The sequence below is a fragment of the Arachis ipaensis genome, chromosome B8 (genome assembly GCF_059453495.1).
Source record: "Arachis ipaensis isolate K30076 ecotype BB chromosome B8, ASM5945349v1, whole genome shotgun sequence".
Taxonomy (NCBI): domain Eukaryota; kingdom Viridiplantae; phylum Streptophyta; class Magnoliopsida; order Fabales; family Fabaceae; genus Arachis; species Arachis ipaensis.
The window spans coordinates 111,460,374-111,486,682 of record NC_142443.1 but is presented as its reverse complement, the minus strand read 5'-3'; the positions used below and the strand labels follow the sequence as shown (position 1 = coordinate 111,486,682).

General features: G+C 35.0%; 2 protein-coding genes across 2 annotated transcripts; one reads left to right on the top strand and one right to left on the bottom strand.

Annotated features, from left to right (window-relative positions):
* Positions 1–7,396: 7,396 nt before the first annotated feature.
* LOC148549266 (uncharacterized) lies at positions 7,397–8,755 on the bottom strand. Its single transcript, XM_088495707.1, has 2 exons — positions 8,159–8,755; positions 7,397–7,867 (listed from the first exon to the last, which is right to left on the bottom strand). The coding sequence occupies exons 1-2, from the start codon at positions 8,753–8,755 to the stop codon at positions 7,397–7,399; spliced, it is 1,068 nt and encodes a 355-aa protein (XP_088351833.1).
* A 13,447-nt stretch (positions 8,756–22,202) lies between these two features.
* On the top strand, positions 22,203–25,931 carry LOC107614401 (uncharacterized). Its single transcript, XM_016316611.3, has 4 exons — positions 22,203–22,856; positions 23,180–23,589; positions 24,411–24,490; positions 25,106–25,931. Exons 1-4 carry the CDS (start codon positions 22,553–22,555, stop codon positions 25,488–25,490), a joined length of 1,179 nt encoding a protein of 392 aa, XP_016172097.1. The 5' UTR covers positions 22,203–22,552; the 3' UTR covers positions 25,491–25,931.
* The last annotated feature ends 378 nt before the right edge of the window (positions 25,932–26,309 follow it).

Genomic DNA, 26,309 nt, shown 5'->3' with positions numbered 1-26,309 from the left:
ACATATAATTGAAAGATAATAATATAGCTAGGAGCTTGTGAAGGAAGATGGCAGAACAAAATCGCATCATACTCGAAATATTGAAGATAACAAGCGTCGGTAAATATAAACAAACAAGACATACACACACACACACACACACACACACACACACACATAGGATTAAAAAAGGAGATACATCACAATACTAGTCTCGACCTGCAAAGATAAGGCCGGGTAGAAAGTATAATATAGCCCAAAAAGATACAAAATGCAGTCTGTTTTTCCCAAATCGATCTCTAAGAGGGATCTACAGTTACAATATACAAAAGTGGAGAACAACATCTAATACAAAATAAAAATCCAAAAGACAGTCTTTGCTTTTCACAAGAGATCATGCAAGCTCAGCGAGGTACGTCATGTCCTGTATTTGTAAAATAAACAAGTCCACAATGGGGTGAGAACCCGAAGGTTTTCAGTAGGATAATAATTTCATATAGAGACTATGTAAAAAGATATGAACCCGCTAGGTAATCCTAAACTCCAAAATGCACCAGATTGAAGCCTAGGATCCTTTCTGAATCCAAACAGGGAAAATCAGATTATGTCTCAGCTATATAGTGATCTTAGATTCTCAACTCTTCTCAATACAAGTCAGTAGTCCTCTCAATATCACAGTTGTCCAATTTCAGTAATATAGTATCCAATAGTTCAAGTTTAGTAGTTTAGTGTTCAGAGTAGTGGCGAACATAAGTAGTGAGATTCAAGCACAATCAAAGGTAATTACAACAAGTAGAGCAGATAGCAGTTAAACAGAGATAATCTTATAGGCAAACCAAATATAATGTTCACACTCAAACAATGTCACATACATGTAGATGATGCATGCCTTTTCCACTGGCTATGAGCTCACGTGTCGGTCAAACTGCCAAAATCTGGCATATCCGGTAGCTAACCAGGACATGATCTCTAGGTTGCGCATCCCCAATAGGAACATAAAGGAAGGAGAGTGCCTTTCCACCTTCTCTTGGAGGTATTACGAAGGAGTGCCTTTTCACATCGAAGGAGTGTGCCTTTCCACCTTGCAAGCAGAGAAAGATGTGGGGGAAAACCAATAAGAATGAGAGTGCCTTTCCACCTTCCCCACATCCATACCACAATAAGAGAGGGAATCATTCATCCTCAACTTGCTAAACCGTGAGCTGGACAAAGTCACCGTCCTCACCGAGGGCAGGACCAAACCACCACTCCTACAACGACACTGTAACCATGAACAAGCACGATGTAACCTTCGTCCTTGACTGGTGCGGGTGCCAACCCAAATATCAAATTGGTACGCAAGTGAGATAACACCCAAAACTTGGCACAAATAGATATCCATTCAACATGCAAGCAGGATATCACCCAAACCTTGTCAATCCGGCCATTCAGGCCACAATCAATCATTATCGATGTCCTTTAGTAATTTCATAAGCGGTTTAACTCCTTGACCCCAATTAGTTATCCGTTTCATCCATATGAATTCATAAACCCCCAATTATGTATCGGGTTTCCAATTTCTTTAACATGTGAGCGGAATAAAACCTCCATCCTCACTATGGGCGAGATATAACCACCATTCCTCCAACATCTCCTCCAGTTATGTAACACTCTACACACAGAACCTTATGCTATAGTCGTAAATTAAAGGTGGCGAGGTATTACGAGCTCTAAAAATGAAAAAGTACATACATAGCATTTGAAAGAATATAATTTAACTAGGAACATGTGAAGAAAGAAAACAGAACAATAATCACATCGCACTTGAAACGCAAAAGATAAGAAAGCGTTGTTATACAGAACCAAAGGTACATATAAAATCCATAGATAATATACATAAAGTACTAGTCTCGACCTATGAAGAAAGGCCGGTTAGAACATAATACAAAATCAAACTATACCAAAATATAACTTGTTTCTCCAAAATAGAAAACGCCTAAAAGAGATATACAAATACATATATTAAAAGTGGAGAAAAGTACTACATAGATCAAAATAAACCCAAAAGTAAAGTCTTCGTTTCATCAAAAGTCCAGCATACTCAGCGAATTACGTCACGTCCTCTATTTAAAACTTAAGTTAAAAAGCAAATTTTTACTTAATACATTTATGAGGTAAGCACTTTTGCACCTTTAGTTTTTCTTCGTCTATGAAACACAGAAATTCATTTTAATGTGAGGTATCACCTAAAGTCCCATTTTGAGGTGAACTATTTACTCAAATTTGATTTGTGAGATTATTTAGCACTTTGTTGGATTCAAATTTTTCCTACCTTAATTATATTACTTAAGAAAAAAATCCTTTAGGACATTAAACATTTGAACATATATTAGATAATAATTGATAAAATTATTAAATTATAGAGTGAATATCCAACTCGGTTCCTCACAATTATCTCCAAGGGACAATTATTAAATTATATATAAGTTCGTCAAACTCAATTTGAGATAATGTGGAGCTAACACGATGAACTTATGAACTACTTTCCTAATTCCTAGCTAGCAAAATAATTTCTCTTAGAGCTTTTATGCCTTTAAAATTTTCCCACATCCTTCTCTAAGCAATGAGTAGAACTCATAAAAAAGCAGCTCCTTTAGAACCTTAAAATCAGGGACGCATATTTATCTCCACGAAGTAGCATAAATTGAATTTTGATGATTAAGAAAGCTAGCTAACGATCTTGGTACATTTAGAAGGAAGAGTAAAGTATCATTTTTTTCTCTAATATTTGTGGTAAATCCTAAAGTTGTCTCGAATGTTTAAATCGTCCTATTTAAGTCCCTAACATTTTAAAATTGCCTCAATCTTGTCTTGCCATCAGGGATCCGTTAACAGAATTGACAGCGAGACGAAATTAAGACGATTTTAAAATATTAGGGACTTAAATAGGACGAAAATATTGGGGACAAAAATGATACATAAAAATAAATTTTAATTTTATCCTTCAATAATATCAATTTTTTACAGTACATAATTATTCAATTATTTTTTAATCATATCTAAGTAAATTACACTTAATCACATTACTTTTATTATAAATAAATTTATTTTTTTATAATTTTACTTTTAAAAATTTTTACTCATCATAAAATATTTGTAAAATGACTAGTACATAAACTTTTTTTTTTCCAAAGACAATCAATTACTTTTATTCACCAATAAAAGAAAAGAAAGACATTGTCTAAAGTGGAACGGTAAGAGCAAAAAAAAGGGGGTTCTCCCAAAGGCTTTACACGCAGATGAGTAAAGCAATATTGAACTTCAAAATTGAAAAGGGAAAGTAAGGGGAAAAGACTGAGCTATTCTTGATAGCGCAGGGGACGGGCAAGATCTTCTCGGTGAGCCCTAATGACGTTAGCAGCAATCTCCTCTGGAAGGGTAACACCAACACCTTGCTCAAACACTCTTCGATTTTGGTCTTTCCATATATGCCACAGTAAAATTGCTGCAAGAAGGACCTTACTACTTCTATTTGGTTGCTTATCCAAGAGGCTCATCGTTGAGCTCCACTAGTCGAAGAAGGTGGCCGAGTTAGAGAAAGGTACACATGCTTCTATTTCTGCCTTCCTCCATGTTAATTTTGCATTTTGACATAGAAATAGGCAGTGAGTTATTGTTTCATTCTCTTCTTGACACAGTGGACATGTTGGTGTCATATTAGGGAATCTTTGATGGATGAGTTGCATGACTGGGATCCTTTCGTGGAGATATTTCCAAAGAAAAATTGTAATCTTCTGGGGTGTGAGCAGTTTCCATAGTTGGGACCAAATTCCTCTTTGTTGCATATACGCTGGGCATAGATCAATTGGTTCATGATAGAACAAGTAAGAAATTCGGTACCCGGATGCAACGTTATAGCATTTGGAGTTATTAAGTAGCCACTGAACCTTGTCTGTTCCTTTGCTCGGAGTTATTGTTAAAATTTGTTGTGCTAACTCAAGAGAAAACACCTCTGAGACAAGCTGTTGGTTCCATTGCTTATTTTCAGAGAAAAGGTCTTTGACTAACATCATTCGGTTTAATGCTTGGCTGGCATTGTTGTCGCAGGAAACTCTGTATCAGAAAGTTGAAGGAAGCCAGGGGTCTCTAAAGATTCGAATGGACTTGCCGTCCCCCACTTTTCAGATTGTGCCTTTTTCTGCCACACTTCGTCCTTGGAGAAGACTCTGCCATCCCCAGGAAGGTAATACTCTTTTATCTGCACTTAGTAGATCCCCATACCTATAATACCTACCCTTTATGATTTTAGCTAGGAGAGAATTAGGTTGGGTTATGAGTCTCCAGCATTGCTTGCCCAGCAAAGCTAGATTATGTGCACGCAGGTCTTTCACACCCAGTCCTCCCTCACTTTTCGGCCTTGTCATCTTATCCCATCTAATCCAGACCATGCGTCTTTCCTCTCCATGTTGTTCCCACCAAAATTGAGTCAAAATACTATAAATGTTCTTCAGTAAAGTATCTGGGAGCCTGAAACAAGATAAGGTATAGATAGGTACTGCTTCCCCTACTGCCCGGATCAAAATTTGACGGCCTCCATTTGACAGTAAACTCTTTTTCCATCTTTGCACCTTCTTGAATACCCAGTCTTTATTGGAATTGAAGGTGGCTTTTTTTGATATATTGATTATTGAAGGGAGCTCCAAGTACTTGTCTTGTGCTCCAATATGAGTAATGTTCATTCTTGTTGCCAGGATTTCCCGAGTAGCTGATGACAAGTCATCCTAGCCTATTTTAACTAGTCTTTTTCTTTTGTTTTCATTAGAATTATGCACTTTCTTGAGCTACAAGCAAGCTAATTGAGTAGATTTTCATGTTTCCCTTGATTGAACCAACCATATATGAATTCATGCCATTTCATGAGGTTTTATGCTATATTTGTTGCATATTATGAAAGAATGAATATCTTATGATTTTGAGCATAGCTTTGATGAGTTTGGTTGATTAATGATAGGTGAAGAAAGCTTGGAGAAAGGTTGAAGCAAGAAGGAATGGCTAGGAGTGAAGAGAGGACAATGGAATAAGTGAAATTGAACCAGGAAGCAAGAAGCTGGACCTAAAGTTAGCATCAAACTTTTGCACAAACTTTTGGTTGAAAAGTTAGCCCCAACGTTAGCCCCCTAACTTGGAGGCTAACGTTGGAACTTGAAAATTCTCCCCTGGGCTCCAAAAGTTTGCGCCAACGTTAGCCCCCTAACTTTGAGGCTAACGTTGGCACATGAATTTCTCCCCTGGGCACCAAAAGTTTGCGCCAACGTTAGCCCCCTAACTTTGAGGCTAACGTTGGCACATGAATTCCTCCCTGGCCATCCAACGTTTGCGCCAACGTTAGCCCCCTAACTTGGAGGCTAACGTTGGCACATGAAAATTCAATGGGGAAGGAGCAAAAGTTTGCACCAACGTTAGCCCCCTAACTTGGTGGCTAACGTTGGCGCCACAAGCACACTAGGCAAGGCCAACGTTAGGGTCAAAGTTAGACCCCTAACGTTGGCACCAACGTTGATATCAGCAAAATGTGCTAGCTGATATGAAAAGTTGTTTGGCTCAAACTTTTGGTCCAACTTTTGCTAACCTCAAAACCGGTTCAATTGGTTCACTTCGGTTCTTCTCCAAACTTCAAGAGCAATCAACCAAGGCCTCTTTCAACCCAATTCCACCAAGAGCAAAGGCCCAACTCAAGGCTTGAAGATCATTTGAAGAAAGTGTATAAATAGGATAGAATTCAAGTTCTTCAGAGAGCTTTCTTTTGGAATTTTCATAAGAGTTTTCAGAGAGTTTTTGTTATTGAGTGACTTTAATTTCTTTGTCTTGGGGAAGGAGAATTCACTTCTCTTTCTCTCAGTTTTATTGCTTTCTATTTCAATTGAAATTGTCTTGGATCTTAGGTTGGAGAATTGAAGAAATTCTGTTTCAATCTCATCCTTGGATCTCTCTGTTCATTTACTGCTTAATTGAATTTCCGTTTCTGTTACTTGCTTCTCATCTAATTTCTTTGCAATTTACAATTTCCTTGCAATTGTTCTTGTTAGATCTAGGAAGGCATTGAGATCTAGACTTGGTTTTCTAGTCTCTGGGTCCTGAGATCTGATTTCCTATTTCAATTCTCTGTTTACTGCTTTCCATGTTCATCTACTTTGCCGTTTCGGATCTGATTCAATCCCAATTCCCTTTTTCTCTTCTGTTTAATGCAATTTAACTTTTCCTTGTTTAATTTCTGCAAATCCAAGTCCCAATCCCCTTTACAATTCAAGTCATTTACATTCCTTGCACTTTAAGATTCCGCAATTTACATTTCTTGCTATCTAAGTTTCTGCCATTTAATTTCTTGTTCCCTAAGATTTAGCAATTTAATTTCCTGCTCTCTTTACTTTCATGCAATTTATATTCTGGAAATCACAAATCACCCAACCAACACTCGAATCGCTTGACTAAATCAACCACTAAACTAAAATTGCTCAATCCTTCAATCCCTGTGGGATCGACCTCACTCCCGTGAGTTTTTATTACTTGATACGTCCCGGTACACTTGCCGGTTAGATTTGTGTGTTTTGGGAGAAATTTATTTTTCACCAAAATACTCATCAGTAGCATCAGGAGTATTGTTACTAAAGAAAATTACTGACTTAGATAGGTTAATCTTTTGTCCGCTAAAACTTTCATGTGACTCCAAAAGCTCTAGGATTCTATCACAACTTTCCTCAGAGGCCTTGCAAAATAAAATAGAGTCGTCAGCAAATAACAAGTGATTAACTGTAGGGCACCTTCGTGTTACCTGGATACCATGAATTAAACCGTTTTGCTTTGCCTTGTGTAGCAGGAAGGATAAACCTTCCGCACAAAAAAGAAAAAGATATGGTGATAGAGGATCTCCTTATCGGATCCCTCTATTTGGTTTGAAAAAATCAAAAGGTTGGCCTTCCATAACAACAGAATAAGAAACTGTGGTAACTAACTCGCGGATCCAGCTAATCCATCGTGTGCTAAATCCTAGTTTTTCTATTATGTACCAGAGAAATTTTTATTCGACCCTATCATACGCTTTACTCATATCAAGCTTAATAGCCATTTCATGCTCCAGCCCCCGTTTCTTTGTTTTAATATAGTGCATGCACTCATGGACAATTAAGATATTATCAGAGATCAGTCGTCCCTTCAACTTTGTAATCTATGCACCAAAACTTTAGAGATAATCTTGTATATTATCGTAGATAAGCTGATAGGCCTAACTTGGGACATGTTGCTAGCGTTAGGGATTTTCGAAATTAGGCAAATATTTGTGTGATTAAAATTTTCAATATTCTCCCGCCTCCAAAGAAACTTTTAACAGCTCGTGTTACATCCACCTTTACAATGTCCCAATAGAACTGAAAGAATTTTGTTGTCATTCTGTCGTCTCCTGGGGCACTTTGAGGATGAACGCCGAAGGCATCCCTCTTAATTTCTTGGTCTGACACTGGTTTTGTAGCCTACGGTTTATGAAAGTTGTAACCTTAGGCTCAAAATCAGCAAGAAAAGGCTCTAGATCCTCCTGATTGGTAGATGAAAAAATGCCTGTAAAATATTCCTCAGCCACTCCTGCAATGTCAGCTTGAAAGGATACCACTTCCCCGTTTCCTCCCACTAGTCGCCAGATTTTATTCCCCATTGTACGCACTTTGAACTTTCTGTGAAAGAATGCTGTGTTCCTGTCCCCTTCTCTAACCCACTTGACCCGGGACTTCTCCTTCCAATACATTTCTTCATTTAGGTATGCCTTTTCAAGCTTCGATTCAATCTCATGGATCTCGGTTCCGCTGCATATCCCTGTTGTCCTTATTTCCTCCAGTCGGGCCTTAAGTGTCTCAATCGCCTTCTTTGAATTTGACCGATTACTTTGTTACCATTACACAAGCTTGTGGCGGTATAATTTTAGTTTCTGAGCGACGATATACATCGGAGAACCTTCAATCGAAGAGGCACAGGCTTCCCGAACAATAGTCCTTATCTCTTCCATACCACACTATCTCTCTTGGAACTTGAATCTTTTTTTTTCCATTCGAGGGTTAGTGTCCATCAGTAAAGGGGCATGATCTGAACCGTTTTCGGCAAGCCTGAGGATGGTTGGATGACAGTAAAATTGCAATAGCTTCCCATTTACTAGTACTCTGTCTAAACGTTTTTGGATCAATTCATTCTCTGCCCTCCTATTGCTCCAAGTGTATTGTCTTCCGATCATACCTAGATCCACCAGATCAATGCCATCAATGAAGAGATTGAAGGCTGTCATAGATGATAAAGACGTGTCGCCACCCCCCGCTTTTTTCTCTAGTGTAGTGATTGAATTAAAATCACTCAAGAGAGCTATTCCTCCCTGATTCTGACCCACTATCGCCGAGATCTCTTGAAATTGGGTTGTTCTTACTTGTTCACTATAGCTAAGATGAACTCCAATTATACTCCATTTCTCATTGTTTGCCATATCCTTCACTATAGCTTGGATATAGAAACTGGAATTGCTGGTAACTTTAATATTGCACCCTTCTTTCCACGCCATGACCAGGCCTCCAGCAATACCATTTGGGTTAACAATATGCCAATGACTAAAACCACACGACCTCAACTTCGCTTCCACCTTTCGAGTTTGGTTTTTGGTTTCACAAATAAAAACCAACTCGGGGGAGTAGGATTGAGATATCCCTTTGAGGTTATGGATTGTCAGGGGTCTCCTCAAACCCCGACAATTCCATGTAAGAATCCTCATAGTATTTGGGGTGTCATTTGACGGATGGCACCCTCCGCCTTCTCCTTATCCGCAGTCCTTTCTTCCAAACATACCTTTTTTCTATTTTGTTTCATTCTCCATATCTGCTAGCCTCCTTTTGTTGCCACTTATGTGCTAGTAGTTTTTCCCTCTTTTCCTAGCAATCTGTTTGATCTTCATCTTTCTTGAGTCCTCTTTATTCGTATCATTCTTTTTCAGCTGAACTTCCATAGGATATGCCATTGGATTAGCATCACCCAACAGAATCAGAGCTCCATTTTTCTCCATAGGCTGACCTTCTTTTTCTGGGATCTGATTTAGTACTACTTTATTCCTCTTGTCCAGAGATTTCGGTACCCCTTTTTTTATGCCTCCATTATCCTTCATGCTCATACCAGCAAAGCCTTCTATTAGCCATGTGGGAGGTGGTTTCTTCTTTGGCTGTGCAGGTCTTAAATTAGAAGTTTTATCCCATGACATGTCATCTCCACCCTCTGTATCCACTCTTTTGCCGACTTGATCAGCTTTAACCCACTCTCCAATATTGTCCTGTGTGATCTAATGTGTCGTCAAGTCTGTGATCATCTTGCTACAATGTTTTGCATCATGCCCTAGGTACACACAATAGGTGCAGACTTTACCCAGGCGATCATATCGAACACCAACCTCCATTACCTTTTGTTTCGGTCCAGCGAGCCGCAGGCTGTCTCTAGCCTTTTTTTCTCCATCAAGTTGGATTTTTGCCTTCACAATTCTGGATTCTTTGCCTCTAACACTAAAGAATCCTACTTCAATAACCTCTCCAAGCTTCTCACCCAATTTTCTCCCTACCTCCAATGTTTTGTATTCCTCTGGAAGACCCCAAAATTGAGACCACACTGGAAAGTACCGGAGTCTTTCCTCCACTACTTTCACATCCGCCTTTCATCTCTGGACACACAGTACATAATCTTTAAAGAGTCACGGCCCTCCTCTTTCAATTATTATCGCCTCTTGTTCCGAATAAAAAAAGAATTGAAATCTATTATTTCCTTTCTCCACCGTACGAAATTTCATTGGTCTCCCCCAGATCACCCTGAGAGCGTTGTCCATTGTTCCTTGGAAAAATGGTTTATCTGCAAACAATCTCCCAAGAAAACTTTTAGAACATGCCTCAGTTCCCTTAGCAATTTTCTCAGCCCCTAGATGTACCAGATCCTCCTTTTCCTCCTCGCTATCTGAGCTGAATTGTTTATTGCCTCTTCCCCCTGTCTCCATAATGATCAGAGTATATGTTCCAGCTCGAGTCAACGATCAGGAATTGTGCGACTTTGAAACTGAATGGAAATAAGCAAGAGAAGAAAAAATGATATATATACAATAAAGTATAAATTGTACCTATTGTCTCTAATGTATCAAAATTCTTTAATGTTTGATTAGTTAAACTTTATTTCTAATTTTATTCTTCAATCATATCAAATTTTTACGGTAGCTAATTATTCAATTATTTTTTAATTTTATTTTTAATCATATTATTTTTTTCTAAGTGAATTTATTTTTCATTAAGAACAAAATTAAAAAATAAATTAAGTAATTATTTGTCGTAAAAATTGAAGTTATTAAAAAAAGATTAAAATTTATTAAAAATTAAAATTATTAAAATTATTGAAAAAAGTTTTTTTATTTTTTAATAAATTTTAATCTTTTCTTCAATAATTTTAATTTTTTTTATAACAAATAATTACTTAATTTATTTTTTAATTTTGTTCTTAAAAAAATAAATTTACTTAAAAAAAATAATGTAATTAAGAATAAAATTAAAAAATAATTGAATAACTATGTACCTAAAAAAATGATATTATTGAAAGATAAAATTAAAATTATTTCTATGTATCATTTTTGTCCCTAACGTTTTCATCCTATTTATATCATTAATGTTTCAAAATCGTCTCAATTTTGTACCACCGTCAATTTTGTTAACGGATTTCTAACAACAGGACAACATTGAGCTAATTTTAAAACGTTAAGGATTTAAATAGGATATGATTTAAATATTATGAATAAATTTAGGACTTATTACTCCAAACATATATTAGGGACAAAAACTGATACTTTACTCTAGAAAGGATTTCGAAAGTCAGTTTGTCCTTTCTAACTTGAGCGAATTATTAGTGGATTGTTAGTACAAAGAGTGAGCCATCAAATTTCAGAATTTGTGAATTGGTTGAAGTGTTGGTTAAAGACTAAGTTTATTTAAATAGGAAGACGGAATTTGGGTGATTTTTTTGGTTATCGAGGGAGTGTAGGTGTTTTGCAGGATTATGGAAGATGGGGGTTCTACACCATTATGTGGGACAGCTTTTTTATCGTTGGTGTGGAGAAATCGGACCCTCCGAGTTTTTTTATTTCCAAAAATTTATATGCAAATCGGATGGTCCCTTTTGCTTGGAGGAGATGAAACTCACATCATGGAAATCGGACCCTGCGATTTCTCATGGAATAAATCGGATGGTCCGTTTTGTTTGTTGGGGAAGTAGGTTCTAGTAGTCGCATGGTCCGAGCTGTGTGTATATATATATAGTTGTGAAGTTCCCGAACCATAGATAGCCGACCAGATCCAAGTTTGTTCATCTTCTTCGACTTCTGGTGTGGGGTTAGGTTCTGTTTTTGCATGTATATAAAAAAAATAATTTAAAGTAATTTTTACAATGTGAAGTTCTGGACGATCAACATTTCTAGGTTTTGATTTCTTTGACATTTGGATTTTTTTGAGTTCAAACAGATGAAGTAGAAATGGTTGAGGGAGGAAGAAGATGAAGGCTTCAAAGCTAGCTGGAGAAGAAAGGGAAAGTGAAATTCCTGGGTACGCATGCAATAGAGGGGGTTGGTTGTGCTAAATGGGCACCGTCTCTAGGGAGCACCTGGCCAACGACACGTGGATGGGGTAGCAACAAATCGGACGGTCCGCTTTGGCAGCAGGAACTCGCACGGTCCGAGTTGCGTCTTCCCAGTTACACGGTCCGAGTTCTATTTTTTCTGACACCATCTCAATGTCAAGCACCCCTCTTCCCCATATCAGCGTCTAGCACCAGCTATACCTCCATATTAAAATTCAAAAGCGACGGAATTTGTCTTACTTAGCTTGGTCTAATATACTAACCTTTTTATTATTCTCAATTACACAACGAACTTGCATGTTAAACTTCCTATGTTGATTAGATTTGTTTGCTTGTTTAGAGCAACATGGTTATGAATGAATCAAAATAACCTTGGACATTAGCTAAAGATCAGGATTATTCACTGCATGAATATAAATTATTGGAGGACAGTTCCTAGTAGATGAGTGACTGATTTTCTCTATTGGTGATATGTATTGGATTTCTTATTCCTTTTTCTATTGCGTGTGATGTGTTGATTTTTAATTTTAATTTCTTTCTTTTTTTTTATTTTAGTTTCTTGGTAGCAAAACTAGTTTGTTTTGTATATTCTTTATAGAATTTTCATACTTCCTTAATTGTATTGAAAATAGTGATTCCAACTTTTATCGATGTCATATAAACACTTATTCTTTAACATAAACAAAATAAGCAAAAAAAAGAAGATAACCAGAAAATATATAGAATTATATAATAAAAAATACACATTATTTTCAAAAATTATTTTTAATATGAAAATGAAGATAGTATTTTGGTTGAATATTGATATTTGAAGTGTATTATCTTATTATAAAAGTGTAAAAAAAAGTGTCCAATACGCATTCTACGTGTTGTCAGGATGATGACTCGTGTCCAACACGCATCTTGCGTGTTGCAACACGTCTGTGTGTTGACTCTCCACCTATAAAATTTACCCACATATAATTATACCAAATAATTCAATTTTCAACAAAACACTAATAATTTTTTTATATAAAAAAATTAGCCAATTATTCCACTATAAATATTTAACCAGGAAAAATGTAATTATTTCTATTAAACACATAATTATGTTTAAATAAATACAAAGAGTGAGTTCTGATTAGACCAAAATTATTCAAATGAGAAAAGAAGCATCTAAAACTCTATTTAATTGGATTTCATTAATTAAGAAAGCTAAGAATACAAGAGAACACAAGAGAAAGAAAGCTTTGGTGGAAGAACACTTTATTGCTCAAGTGTGACTGTGAGTCATCTAAGGTACCAGGGTGTGATGGGTACAACATGAATTTCATCAAGAGATGTTGGGATGAGATTGGGACAGAATTCACGGCAGCAGCGATGGGGTTCTTTCAGACTTCTAAGCTACCGGTGGATTGCAATATCACTTGGGTGGCACTAGCTCCTAAGTTCATTGGGGCGGAGGAAATTAAAAACTTGCGACCTATCAATATGGTAGGATGCGTGTACAAGGTTATATCCAAGGTCCTTGTTAGAAGAATGAGATCAGTGATGCCGGCATTAGTAGGGGAGACTCAGAGTACATTTGTCCAGGGGAGGAAAATACATGATGGGGCATTAATTGCATGTGAAACGGTGAACTGGCTCAAATTGAGGAAAAAGGAGGCAGCAATAATTAAACTAGATTTCCAAAAGGCCTATGACAGGGTCAAATGGAGCTTCGTGGACATTGTGCTGCAGAAGATGGGATTCGGCCAGAAGTGGAGAGCATGGATTATGGAGTGTGTCACCACTGCCTCTATGTCGATTCTGATAAACGGTTCGCCTTCTAAGCCATTCAAGATGGAACGAGGTCTGAGACAAGGTGACCCTCTTTCACCCTTCTTGTTTGTTCTAGTTGTGGATGTGCTGCATCGTATGATTGGAGAGGCTGTTAGGAATGGACGAATATCACCTCTATTGGTTGGCAGAGACAGTATAGTATTGTCACACCTTCAATTTGCAGATGATACTATCCTTTTCTGCCCACCAGAGGAGGAGACTATAAGGAATTACAGGAGGCTGCTGAGATGCTTTGAGTTGATGTCAGGGCTTACTATCAATTTCGATAAATCCAGCCTGATTCCAATCAATTGTTATGAGCAGTGGGCCCAGAGTATGTGCAATTTGCTGGGTTGCAAGCGAGACATTCTTCCAGTTAAATATCTTGGAATCCCGTTAGGTGCAAATCCGAGGTTGGTGAAGACCTGGCAGCCTATAATAGATAAAGTGGAGGAGAAACTCAGTCTGTGAAAAGCTAAAGTGCTAAATAAAGCAGGAAAATTGGTGCTTATCAAGTCAGTCTTAAATAGCTTGCCGGTGTATTACTTGAGTCTGTTCAAGATGCCAAAGGCAGTTGTTGAGAAGCTGAAATCCTTACAAAGACGGTTCCTGTGGTGTAAGGAAGATGGTCGGGATGGCACAGTGCTGGTAAAATAGGAAGTGGTGCAAGCTCCTAAGAAGCTAGTGGTTTGGGCGTTGGGGATGCTTTGATTCGGAACACTGCTCTATTATTTAAGTGGTGGTGGCGTTTTGCTAAGGAAGAGTGCCCGTTGTGGAAGAAGGTAGTGTGTTCGTGTCACAATCTGAACTCAAATGAACTGCTCTCAACTCAAAGTCTGTCTATTAGAGGAGGCCCATGGAAGGATATATGTCAAGTAAATATCACGAACCAACAACTTAGGAATAAGTTGGTCACAGGCTTAGCCATGGAGGTAGGTGATGGACAAAGGACTCGGTTCTAGGAGGATGTCTGGCTTCTTGGTGGAGCTCTAAAAGATCGATTTCTGAGGCTCTTCTCTGTTTCAAACCAGGAGGGTTCTGTTATTGGGGCTTGTGGGTTTTGGGACGGGTTAGAGTGGGTTTGGAACTTCCAATGGAGGCGTGAGCTATTCCAATGGGAATTGGAACTACTGAACCAGTTGCATGAGGCTTTGAGACCTGTGAGGATAGTACAAAACAGAGAGGATAGAGTGGTGTGGAAATATGATGGGCAAGGTGTTTTTTCAACTAAATCATTTGTGCAGGTATGGTAGGAGGAAATGCTACCAGAGGAGATAACCAGCTTCAGCTTTACTAGGAGTATTTGGAAAGGTTTGGTTCCACCAAGAGTGGAGCTATTTGCCTGGTTCGTGCTGATAGACCGAGTGAATACAAAGGAAAGGCTAAGCCGGTTTGGTATCATCACTCAGGAAGATAATGTTTGTGTGTTATGTAATAATGATGTAGAGCATGTATATCACTTGTTTCTAGGCTTTACTTTTGCGTGGCAGGTGTGGAATGCTTGGATAGCAGCTTTTGGCCGACATTGGTCCTTTCCGGGTTCGATGAAAGAGCACTTTCTGAGCTGGACAGAAGAACCGCGGAGTAAGGAGAATCAAAGGCAGCGGTTGAGGTGCTTCTGTGCAATCCTTTGGAACATCTGGCTGGAAAGAAATAGGAGGATCTTCCAGAATACCAGCAAAGGCGTTGAAGAAATTATCAACATGACCTTCCTTAGTGCTAACGAGTGGAGTTGTGTAGATCCTTTTTGTTGTTGATGGCTATGCCGGAGATGACTGAGGATCGGTTCTTGCGACTATTTTAGCTGTTAGTCTATAGTTTTATTTTTGGTTATGCTATGTTCCTGTTTGCTCCACCTTTGTTGTGTTGAGTTTTGCTTTCAAAAAAAAAATTAATTAGACTAAGATCTAAACCTCTTTTATTTGAGTGGTTTTAAAGAATGAAACCATTCATTTTGATTTAGTTAATTTTTAATAATATCATCCTCAGAGGCTCAAACAAACAATTTGACGATGAATAAGGATATATAATGAGGATAAAATCTGGCTTCAAACGCGATTATCGTAGGAATTTGGAAAAAGATAATAGTGTGGAAATAAAAATTTTTGTTAGAAAAAAAAATTAGAAGAAAGGAGAGTGACAAAATTAGGGAGGAAGAATGGCGAAATTAGGGATTTCGATTAAAATTTTGGATAAAGAAAATGAATGATTGAGTTGAAAAAAATAGTTAAAAAAGTTTCTTGAGAAGTAGTTTAAGATGGCTAATAAAATAAAGTATTACAGTACCTTCAATCTAATGCTAGTTTTAAATTAAATTTGATTTTGAGTCTCACAAAATAATAAAACAGTATTTGTGAAATTATATATTATAAATAATAATTTAAAATTTAAAATTAAATTATTTATTTTAATACTTAGTTTTAATAATTTAATTAAAATTTTATATTATTTTTAATTATTTTATTAAGATAATTATATAAAAAATAAAATTTTATTAATTTTCTATTAAAGTAATACTATTTCTTTAAAATTAAATTGATTTCATTTTATCTATCAGTTTTAATACAAATTTTAATTCTAAATAATTTTACTTCTTAAAATTATTAAAAATGATACTCCAAAAATATTCTATTGAGGTTATCCTAAGAGATACTTAGTGAATTTACTTATAAATTTAACTTTGTCCTAATGTAAACCCTGTTAAATTAGTAAATAATTAGTCAATAAATTAATTTTTTTAATAAAAAAATTAGAAATGTGAATATTATATTAAAGGTTTAATTACTCTGCAGGTCCCTTTAGTTTCACCAAATTTTCAATTAGGTCCCTATACTTTTTTTTCTTTTCAATTGGGTCTCTATACGTTAATTTTTTTCAATTAAGTCCCTGCCGTGAGTATAACGTTTAATATAACAGAATATTCTTGTCATTTGGTTGGAGTGGCTAGCTGAACAAATATGTATTTTTCTAAAATACCAAAAGCACCTCTTGCATTTCATCCCAAAGAAAAAAAAATCCAAAGTTGCTCTCTGGAGATCACGTCCCTCGTCTCCTGCGTCGGTCCGTCGTCAGCGTCCGTCTCTGGTGTCATCTGCAACGGATGCTTGGTGGTCTGCTGTCCGTCGCCTCCTTCCCTCTGTGTTGGTCTGGTCCGCTTTCTTCTGTTCGAAGGCCTTTTTCGCTGTTTGTCCGTCCAAGCCATCGTTGTCCCTCGCGGTAAAGTGCCTCGCCTGACGTGGCCGCGCCACACCGTGCCGAGCCTCGTAGCGCTTGGCCTCCCGTCCCCGCGTTGTGCTTTTACTCCATCTCCCTGTACTCAAATTGTCTGTAAACAGGTGACAAAAAAAGCATCTTTTTTCAGTTTTAAAACTTGATGTTTATGCTAATTTTATTTTTTTTAAAAAAATATGGCATTGGTTGATTATCTATTTGTTGAATTGAATTCTAGATTGTTTTGATATAATGGTTTATTTAGGGTTTATAATATGAATATTTATATATAGAAAATTTGTTAATTGGTGAATTGACCTAAAAATTAGTTTTGCTGATGATGAATTTTGTTTATTCTTGATTGTTGATTGTTGTTGCTGTGATGATGATGCTTTAAATAGATTCTGTTTCTATTTTTATTAATGTAGTGATGATGATTCAGAATTTACCATAGACATACATCATGGTGGCAAGTTTCATAATATAGGGCATGGGCTAGAATATTTGGAGGAAGGAAAGTGGAAGAACATTCTCAAAGATCTCCAATTTGCATCCTTTCTCACTCCACGTTACAAAATTTTCCTAATTTTGGATAAATAGTGAAATTTGAGTGTGAGAAAACTGAGTAAAGGGTTTAGGGTTTTTAGTTTTTGTTCTTTTGTGATAATTTATAATAAGTGGCAAAATTTGAGCGTTAGCAATGACGCTCAAAGGTCCAAAAAAAAAATCTAGGGTTTCTAGAATCAAGACTGCAGCCCTGCTGGTGCTACCCCCGTTGTTGCTAGTAATGCCATTGTTGTTTCTGGGAAAGATACTACTCCTATCACCACTATGATTCATCAACCTGATCTTTTTGTTGCTGTGGGAGTGATTCTTCTCAAAATGACGAAGATGCCAAGAATCCTCCTGAATAGCGAATTGATGTCACTAATTCTATATGGATTATTACAATTAAATGATGTGGATTAGGATTGTAGTTGTGGTTAAAACTGTTGTATGCCTCAATAAAATAAGAAAGGTATTTTGTTACTTTTTGAATTATTTTGAGACTTGGTTACTTTTGTTTATCTTCTCCCCGAGTACAATGCAATGATTTTAGAAGCGCTGTCAGCTCTGAAAGATGCTAATGGATCTAACCTGAATGCCATTGTTAACTTCATTGAGGTAAGATTATTCATTATTTTTTTATCATAATAGTTTCAATACATCCATGGTTGATTGAAAGCTGCGAATGGAAATGTGTTAAATATAGTTATGCATTTTTTATTTTTAGTGATGGGTATATGGAGGTGTATATGGAAGAGTTCGAAGAACTCTAAAAAGATGAATGGATCTCACAAAGATGATTTTACTCTGACTTCTTTTGTTTTGAAAGCAGGTTACTATGCTTTGATTGAAGTTTTTGGTGAAAAAGACTATTTTGTTGGGATGCCTAATGAACTCAAGTCTGCTCTTTCAGAATCTTTTTCGGCTTGAAAATCGGCTGTTATCAATATTATTATTAATCTTATACTAGTTCAGAGTGTGAGAGGCTGCAACGCAAGAACTGATTTCTAAATTATCTGTATTATACTGAAAACTACGTTTTCTATAGTTTTTATTTTTAGATTTTAAATTTCAATAACACAAATTACATAGCCTTGTGATTTTCTATGGTATACCATGATATGATAAAGACACAAACTATATTCCATAAATTTACACAAATATAAAATGTTACATGATCATAATAAATACTTGAATGATGAAAATTGAATTTTACATATACTTTATTACTACTATTTCTGTTTCGTTTTATCCCTTCATTTTTTAGTATGTTCTTAGGATAAGGTATTTTGAAAGTTAAAAAAAAAAAAAGAAAAGAGAAGGTATTTTTTGTACAATTTGTATATAAATAAGCAAAAAAATGATAGTAACAAAATAAAAGGGACTATAGGAATATCTTTCATTGAATATATATAGTTTCACCGAATTTTCAATTAGGTCCCTATATTTTTTTTTTCTTTTCAATTAGGTCCCTAAGGGTATACAAATAATTTCACAATTCACTCACATTTTTTTAACGTTTAACGTTAACAAGGACTAAATTGAAAAAAAAAATAATGTATAGGGACCCAATTGAAAAGAAAAAAAGTATAGTGACCTAATTGAAAATTTGATGAAACTATAAGGACCTGCAGAGTAATTGAACCTATATTAAATTAGGATAGAGCTCATCAAAACGAGAAATTTGACACTAATTTCGAAGAATTCGACCAAAATTGGATCGAACGGGCCGAACCGGTTGAACTGAGCCCAGACCGAGCCCGTGGGTCCAACCAGCCCAGCACATAAGTGAGCCAAAGTCTCTTTTCTTCCCCAATTCAGCAGAAGCAGCGGTGAAAACACAACAGGAGAGAGGAGAAAAGAAGATTTCCTTAACCCTTACGGTAAATTCAAATCACCGTATCTCCTCCGTCCAAGCTCCAATCGCCGCACCGTTTGCGGCCACACGACCATCACATCGAGATCTACGTTTCTACTGGAACAATTTCATAGGTAAGCCATTTAATTACTCTCAGCCACTCCTTCCCCCAATTTTTGAAGATTAAGTAGAGGTATTGAATTTCTTTGCTTTTTAATGTATTAGGATCCAATTAGCATGAGGAAAACGTTCACTCTTTGGATTAGTACGTGGAAATCGGCCAAGGTATGGTTTAAGTTTTTTATATTTAATATATAATGTTTTGTGAAAACTTAGGCTAGATGACCACAGGATAAGTTGGAATGTATGTGTATATTGATGTTTAGTATCTTGTTGATAAGTATGTTTTTGTTGGTGCTGTTGATTAGTTGATGGCGTGGTGAATTATTGATTAATGATTTAAGAACATAAGCATATAAGCTTAGGATTTGTGAGCTATGGTTTTGGTTGTTGGATTTGGGAAAATATATGTGTATTAATGTTAGTATGAAGTATGATTTTTATTGGTGGTTGTTGTGTTGATGGAGAAGGCCATATTGTGTTAGCAAGTGCATGTATGGTGATCAATAAGATGGGATTCATTGTAAATGAGAATGAGATTTTGAAAGTTTGCAAGGTTTTGGTTTTCGGCCGAACTTCGGCGAGTTATAACTTGACTTCTGGACCCTTAATTTGTTTCCAACTTGTTTTAAATAAAAGTTAGGTTCGTGAGGTTTATGCCGTTCAAAGAACAGATGAAAAACGATTTAAAATGATTAAGTTATATACGTCGAAAGTTTGGTTGGAATTATGTAAATTCTGCAGCTTTATACTTAATCAGGTTTTTGGAAAAACGTATATCCATGCGACGCGTGGCATGGAATTTTGGCTGATCTCCTCATTTGTGTACGCGTAATGAGCTAGCATGCATGTCCATGCGTACGCATGACCCACATGAGGTACTCACCTACGCGCACGCATGATAAGGGGATGCGCGCGTGAGCTGCCTTTTTACACTCCCACGCGTACGCGTGAGCCACGCATATTCGTGGCCCCTATTCCAGCAAATATGATTTTCTGAGTTTTAAACCTTATTTCAAACTTTTAAACCTCTATTCTCATTCTTCTAGTCATAAATAATAGTAGTAAGTTTGGTAATCAAGTGAAGTTAGGAAATGGGAATAACTTGGAGGTGAAGTAAAGCTGAAAAAGTGATGATTTGATTATGAAATGTTATGAATGATTATGTATGATACTTGGCTTGAATAATTAAATAATCTGAGATACGAGATTCTCTGGGTAAAGTACTGTTGTTTGCCACCATGTGTACCAGGTTGAAACTCGATACTCAGTTAACCCTACATCGTAAGGGTGACCGGACACATATAAATTTCCGGGAATGGTACCCCCATTGAGCAATTAATATTTATATAAGAGAAAAAGCTATGCATAGACTCTTTGTGTGAATATTCTCCGACCAGCCTTGACTTGAGTTAGGAGCTTGTTATTTTGTATCTTTGACCCTCTATTTTTACTTTTGTTATCTTATACTTGATAGCTATAGTTTTCTTAGTACATAAGTTAACTCGTTTTCTGAGCATTGCGTTTTATTTTGTAATTTTTATTTCACCTGTTCTTCAAGACTCCTAGTTTATTATATTATTTCTGCTATTATATGTACACATTTTAATTTAGAGGTCGTGATACCACACCACCTTTGTTTTACGGCTTAAGCGTAAAGTTCCATGTGGTAGGGTGTTACACCTAATATTTCTATTTGATTAAATTGCTTAATTATTGGATTAATATAATATAAAAAATTAAATTCTCATAATGATCTCTAAAATTCATGACATCTATTGATTTGGTTCATGAGGTTTCAATTGTATTATTATCAAGCTCTATTTGTCTTTGTCATTCTATGAGTCTCTTCTTTTTTGCGTACGGCATTGCCACTCCTTTTTGCAACATCCACTAATTTGAAACTTAATTTAAAAGCCATATTTCGACCTAGACATTTTTGGAATGTCCCTAATAACCAAAGAATGGCAAGTGCTCTTCCTTGTGTGGATCTTATTTCAATGGGAACTTGACGAGTAGATCCGCCTACACGTCTTGCTTTTATTGCTATATCGGGAGTTATTCCACGTATTGCTTGATGTAAAATAGATAGTGAATTTGTTTCTATCTTTTGTTGAATAAGATTAAACGTTGGGCACCATAGTGGTCTCTTGACTTTTTTCGACAATAATTCAGCAAATAAAGTGATGAGAGATGACACACTTTTGTCATGCAAGAGAATGGTGAAATAATGTTATCTGTTTTTGCTTCTAATTAAAGGAGAAACACCCAATCAAAAGAGTGTGCACAAGCTATTTTACATGCCCACAACTGTCAAAATGTCATCATTCCTATTTTGATTAGATGCGAAAAACAAACAATGTGGTTTTAATATTATCTAATGTGGTAATTAAAGGAATGCTAGTTCATCAATCTATTTGTTAAGTCACTGTTAAAAAATAGTCGTCGAAGGATAATTTTAGTGTCCAGAACTCAATTTTTTAAATCACAATAATACAATTGGAATCTTAGAAACTAAATCGATGCACGACACATATCTTAATACTTTTTATTTTTGATATTAAATTGATAATAATATTTTTTTATATTGTGAGTTGTTGCGGTGTTAATCTCAAATATAAAACCATTTAATTTAAAATACAAAAATCGGATCTTTTAATTTTTACAAGGCACAAAAATCATATTTGTACAAAAATCAAAATCTCTAATTTTTATTTAAAAAAACAAAAAAACTTAAAATATATAAATCAGATCCTCTAATTTCAATTCAATAAATTTAAAGTTTAAAACATACAAATTGGTTGGTCTAATTTGCTTCTATCCAATCTTTCTGTGAAATTCGCCTTTTAGTCCGTGGATCTATCATTCTCTCCTCTCAACACTATAAACAAAAGAATTAGTAGAATCTCAGAGACTACTTTAAAAATTTAATTAAGAAAATACTAAAAAGTATTTCTTTATTATATAGTTACTTTGGCACCGATATATCTAATGCTATATAGCTAACCCAATAGTGAATGTCTGAATGAGAGTATCTGTCTATCCATATCTACCATAAAAATAGGCTTTCACGTGTGTTTGTCAACCTTGGTAAGCTTTGTCGGTCAAACACCCTTCTCCTTCCACAACTTTTTTAGATTAATAGTCTTGCATTTTTTAAAATAAAAAAGGGAGGATAACAATAAATGGTATTTCTTATCGTTATTATTTTGATTAAAAGTGATCATTTTGGTCTTCCTATGATCATGTTGGACTCTTCGGTATATATGATTGCATAGACACTTCTATTCCAATTCCAAGTCCTCTTCCTCCCCCTTTTCCCACTCCTCTTGTAACACTCTCTCTCTCTCTCTCTCTCTCTCAAGAGATCGATAGAATAAGAGGAGCATGGAGCTTGGATTAAGCTTAGGAGACTCTTCAAGGCCTTTTGTTGGGTTCATGGAAAAGCCTCGTAGTGAAACTTCTTCCAACCAACTTGGATTAGGCTTCACCACCACCACCTTGTCCATTGGACCAATCATCACTACTAAAGGACAAAGGGATCAACAACAAGAACAACAACCACAACAACAGGAACATGAAGATAAAGAAGAAGCAAAATCAAAGGACAACAACAACAACAACCACCCTCATCTTCATCAGCTTGATTTCCTTCCTCAGCTCTCTCTCCCATGGCATCCTTCTGAAAACGGTAAATACTATTTTCGCACACTTAAAATGAACTCAAGCTTTTCTGTTAATGCTCTTGATCGATCAAAATAGTAAGTAATTTGATCTCTTGTAACTAGTCTCTCCAGTTGGTTCTGATAATGAAAAGAAAAAATTCTTATTCTCTAAGCCTTTTGGATCGGCGGCTTTTTAGTAATAATATTTGGATGTCAGTGGTTTCATCGAAATTTAAAAAAATAAAAAATAAAAAAGCTTCTGCCTTTGAGTTTCTCTCTTTGATTATTCTTTTAATGCTCTAAGCGTATATGTGGTTTTTTTTTTTTTCCTTTTTTTTGAAACATGCAGGTAGAGTGTCAAAAGGTTTGGACGTAAACGTGCTGCCGCTGACAACCGTGGCGGCGACGGCGGCGGCGGGGGCAGATGATGAGGTTGAGGAAGGGGAGGCGCTGTCATCGTCCCCGAATAGCGCAGCGTCTTCCTTTCAGACGGATCTATGCATATTTGGTGGTGGTGGTGGAAGCGGTGGCGGCGGTGGTAGTTACAGCGGTGGTTCGGGAGGAAACTATTACAACTACGGTGGAAAAAGAGATCACTCTGATGGCGAGGGTTATGATCACCAAAGGGATTCTTCAAGAGCAAGCGACGAAGATGAAAACTGCGGCCGTGGCGGCGGCACAAGGAAGAAACTCAGACTCTCCAAGGAACAATCCGCTTACCTTGAGGAGAGCTTCAAAGAGCACAACACTCTTAATCCTGTAAGTAGTATATCTTACTCATCTTAGAGTAGTTACCAAATCTGTCCTGGAGTTTTTATCGTGGGAAACTTTTAGTTTTCAGTTCTAAGAGAGGAATGATTAAAATTTATTGTTTTTTAGTTAATTATTATTATTTAAAAATATAGAATAAAATATGTTATTAGATTATTATATTAAATAAATTATATTAAAAGAATTTTATTCAGTTAATAATTAAATAATGAGTAAAATTAATAAATTTTAATAATTTTTTAATATTTTTTATTTTAAAATATACACAAGTCCTGACAAATAATTTGATTACAAGGAGAGTATAAAATAGTTGCGAAGAATTTAAAAAATTTTAAAACAATCTTAAACATTTTAAAATTTTTAAAATAGTCATTTTATTAAACGAAAATAATTAAAAATGTACTGGAAATAAATGAGATGTATATTTTATTCAAATAAATGAGATGTGTATTTTGAAATAAAAAACTAAAATATTTGATATTAAATATTCTAATAATTTTAGTTATTAATTTCGCTCATAAAATTTATATATGTTTATATGTAATTAAAAATAATTGCTAAAAATCATTGAACCATCGGTGTTATTTGAACAGCTGAAAGTATTTCTATCTTACGTTCCCTTTTTTTTTTTCTTTTTGTACTTGCTGCTACGATCACAAAAGAAATTATAAACTATTTTTAGTATTTAATGTTTCAAATATATCAAAAGAATAAAAATTTTGTACTTTAGTTTTCTTAACTACCTTCTTTAGAATATTATGGCAGGTGTTATAAATTTTAATTATTTCATTTTACTTTTTGTGGTGCAGAAACAAAAGCTTGCTCTTGCTAAACAACTCAATCTTCGGCCTCGCCAAGTTGAAGTCTGGTTTCAAAACAGAAGAGCAAGGTACAGTATCACTATGTATGACTAGTCCGCTAATAATCATTTTCTTTACTGCAAATACTAACATTAGTGGTATACAATACTTAATTTACCTCCACAATCAGATGAGATTTTTTTATATTTTTATTATTTTTGTATAAAAATTCAAAAATACTGTTTGTATATTAAAATTAGTTATTAAATTAATCACTAATTATTTGTGTATAAATATATATATAATTTAATTTATTTTAATTTATATTTATATTTTAATATGTATTTTATACTGGTGACTAATTTTAGTGGCTGATTTTGTTGTACACGTAGCACAGTCAGATAAAAATTTATGTATAAATAAAAAATCAATCATTATATATTTAGATATATTATATATTGATATAAATATATATGTTATATTTTTTTAACATATATTTCGTATTTCAATTTATATTTAGCTAGACAGCTAATTAATCTGATGATTTTTGTGTATATGACTGTTTATGTATTTATGTTTTACTTTATCGGTTTATCCTTGTTTGAATAGGAAATTCACATGTATTTAAATTTAACATTTTTTATTATCATATAATATATATGATACACATAATGTTAGGCTAACATTTATCATATTCTATGCAGGACAAAGCTGAAGCAAACTGAGGTGGATTGTGAGTATTTGAAGAGGTGCTGTGAGACACTAACAGAAGAGAACAGAAAGCTTCACAAGGAGCTTCAAGAATTGAGGGCTCTAAAGACTTCAAACCCATTCTACATGCAGTTACCGGCAACAACGTTGACCATGTGCCCTTCTTGTGAGCGTGTTGCTACAAATCCTTCTTCAAATAATTCTGCCTCACCAACTCCTCCTTCTAATAATAATTCTAACAATAATAATATTATTAATAGTAATAATGACTCAAATTCAAAGGTCATTGGATTCCCTCTTGGGAAACACACGTTTCATCCTTTTGCTCACACCACACAACAGCAACAACATCATCCACATCAGTCCACAGCATCGTGAATCATGAATGTATATGATCAAGACCTTCTTGATGATTGTAATGGAGTTGAAACTTGGAAATTGATTTCATTTTTGTACATAAAGGGAAATTCCTTCTATAGTACTTTTTTGTTTTTTTTTTCTTTCTTTTATTTTTTTTGTTTATATAGAATTAAGAAAATTGGGTTTGTTATAGTTTGAATTTCTAGATATTTTCCGTTCTTCCTGAGTTTTATTGATGGGATGAAGTCAGAAAAAAAGGAAAGGAACGGAGGAACAAAAATTTTTATTTAGACAGGGAAGGGAAGGAATTGAAATGATACTGGTTGTCATAGAAAAATCCATAGTGTGTGTGTGTGTGTTTTTTTTTTGTCTGGTTTTTATTTTATTTTTTTTGTTGGCATATAGTATGTAATAGCTATAATACATCAATTCATGTACCACAAAATTGCATTATTATTATTATTATTATCAATACTTTTTATTTTTATTGGACTACCTGTAAAAGAAATTTAAAATATAAGAATTTATATTAAAAATAGTTTGTAAATAAATTATTTTATATTTAATTTTTTAGTAACAAAAGCATTTTTTTCAAAAATAAAATTAAAAAAAATTTTAAGAGAAGTTATTTTTTTTTTAATTTTTCTATAAATAATTTAAATAACTTTTTAAAAAGTTATAAATTGATTTTAAAATTATATTAAATATTAATATTATAAATTTTTACAAATTTAAAAAGAAAAACACTTATAAATGTATCCAGATTCTAGACTAGTCTGAATCAAGTTAAAGTTTCTGTTGGTTTAAAATTGGTTAGGTGATTAATATTAGTTAGGT

Coding starts and splice junctions, on each gene's coding strand:
- LOC148549266 (XM_088495707.1), bottom strand. CDS start 8,755: ATGAGGATTCTTACATGGAATTGTCGGGGTTTGAGGAGACCCCTGACA. Junction 7,868..8,158: donor TCCAAAAACGTTTAGACAGA/GTACTAGTAAAT, acceptor TCAAATTCAAAG/AAGGCGATTGAGACACTTAA.
- LOC107614401 (XM_016316611.3), top strand. CDS start 22,553: ATGGAGCTTGGATTAAGCTTAGGAGACTCTTCAAGGCCTTTTGTTGGG. Junction 22,857..23,179: donor ATGGCATCCTTCTGAAAACG/GTAAATACTATT, acceptor TGAAACATGCAG/GTAGAGTGTCAAAAGGTTTG. Junction 23,590..24,410: donor AGCACAACACTCTTAATCCT/GTAAGTAGTATA, acceptor TTTGTGGTGCAG/AAACAAAAGCTTGCTCTTGC.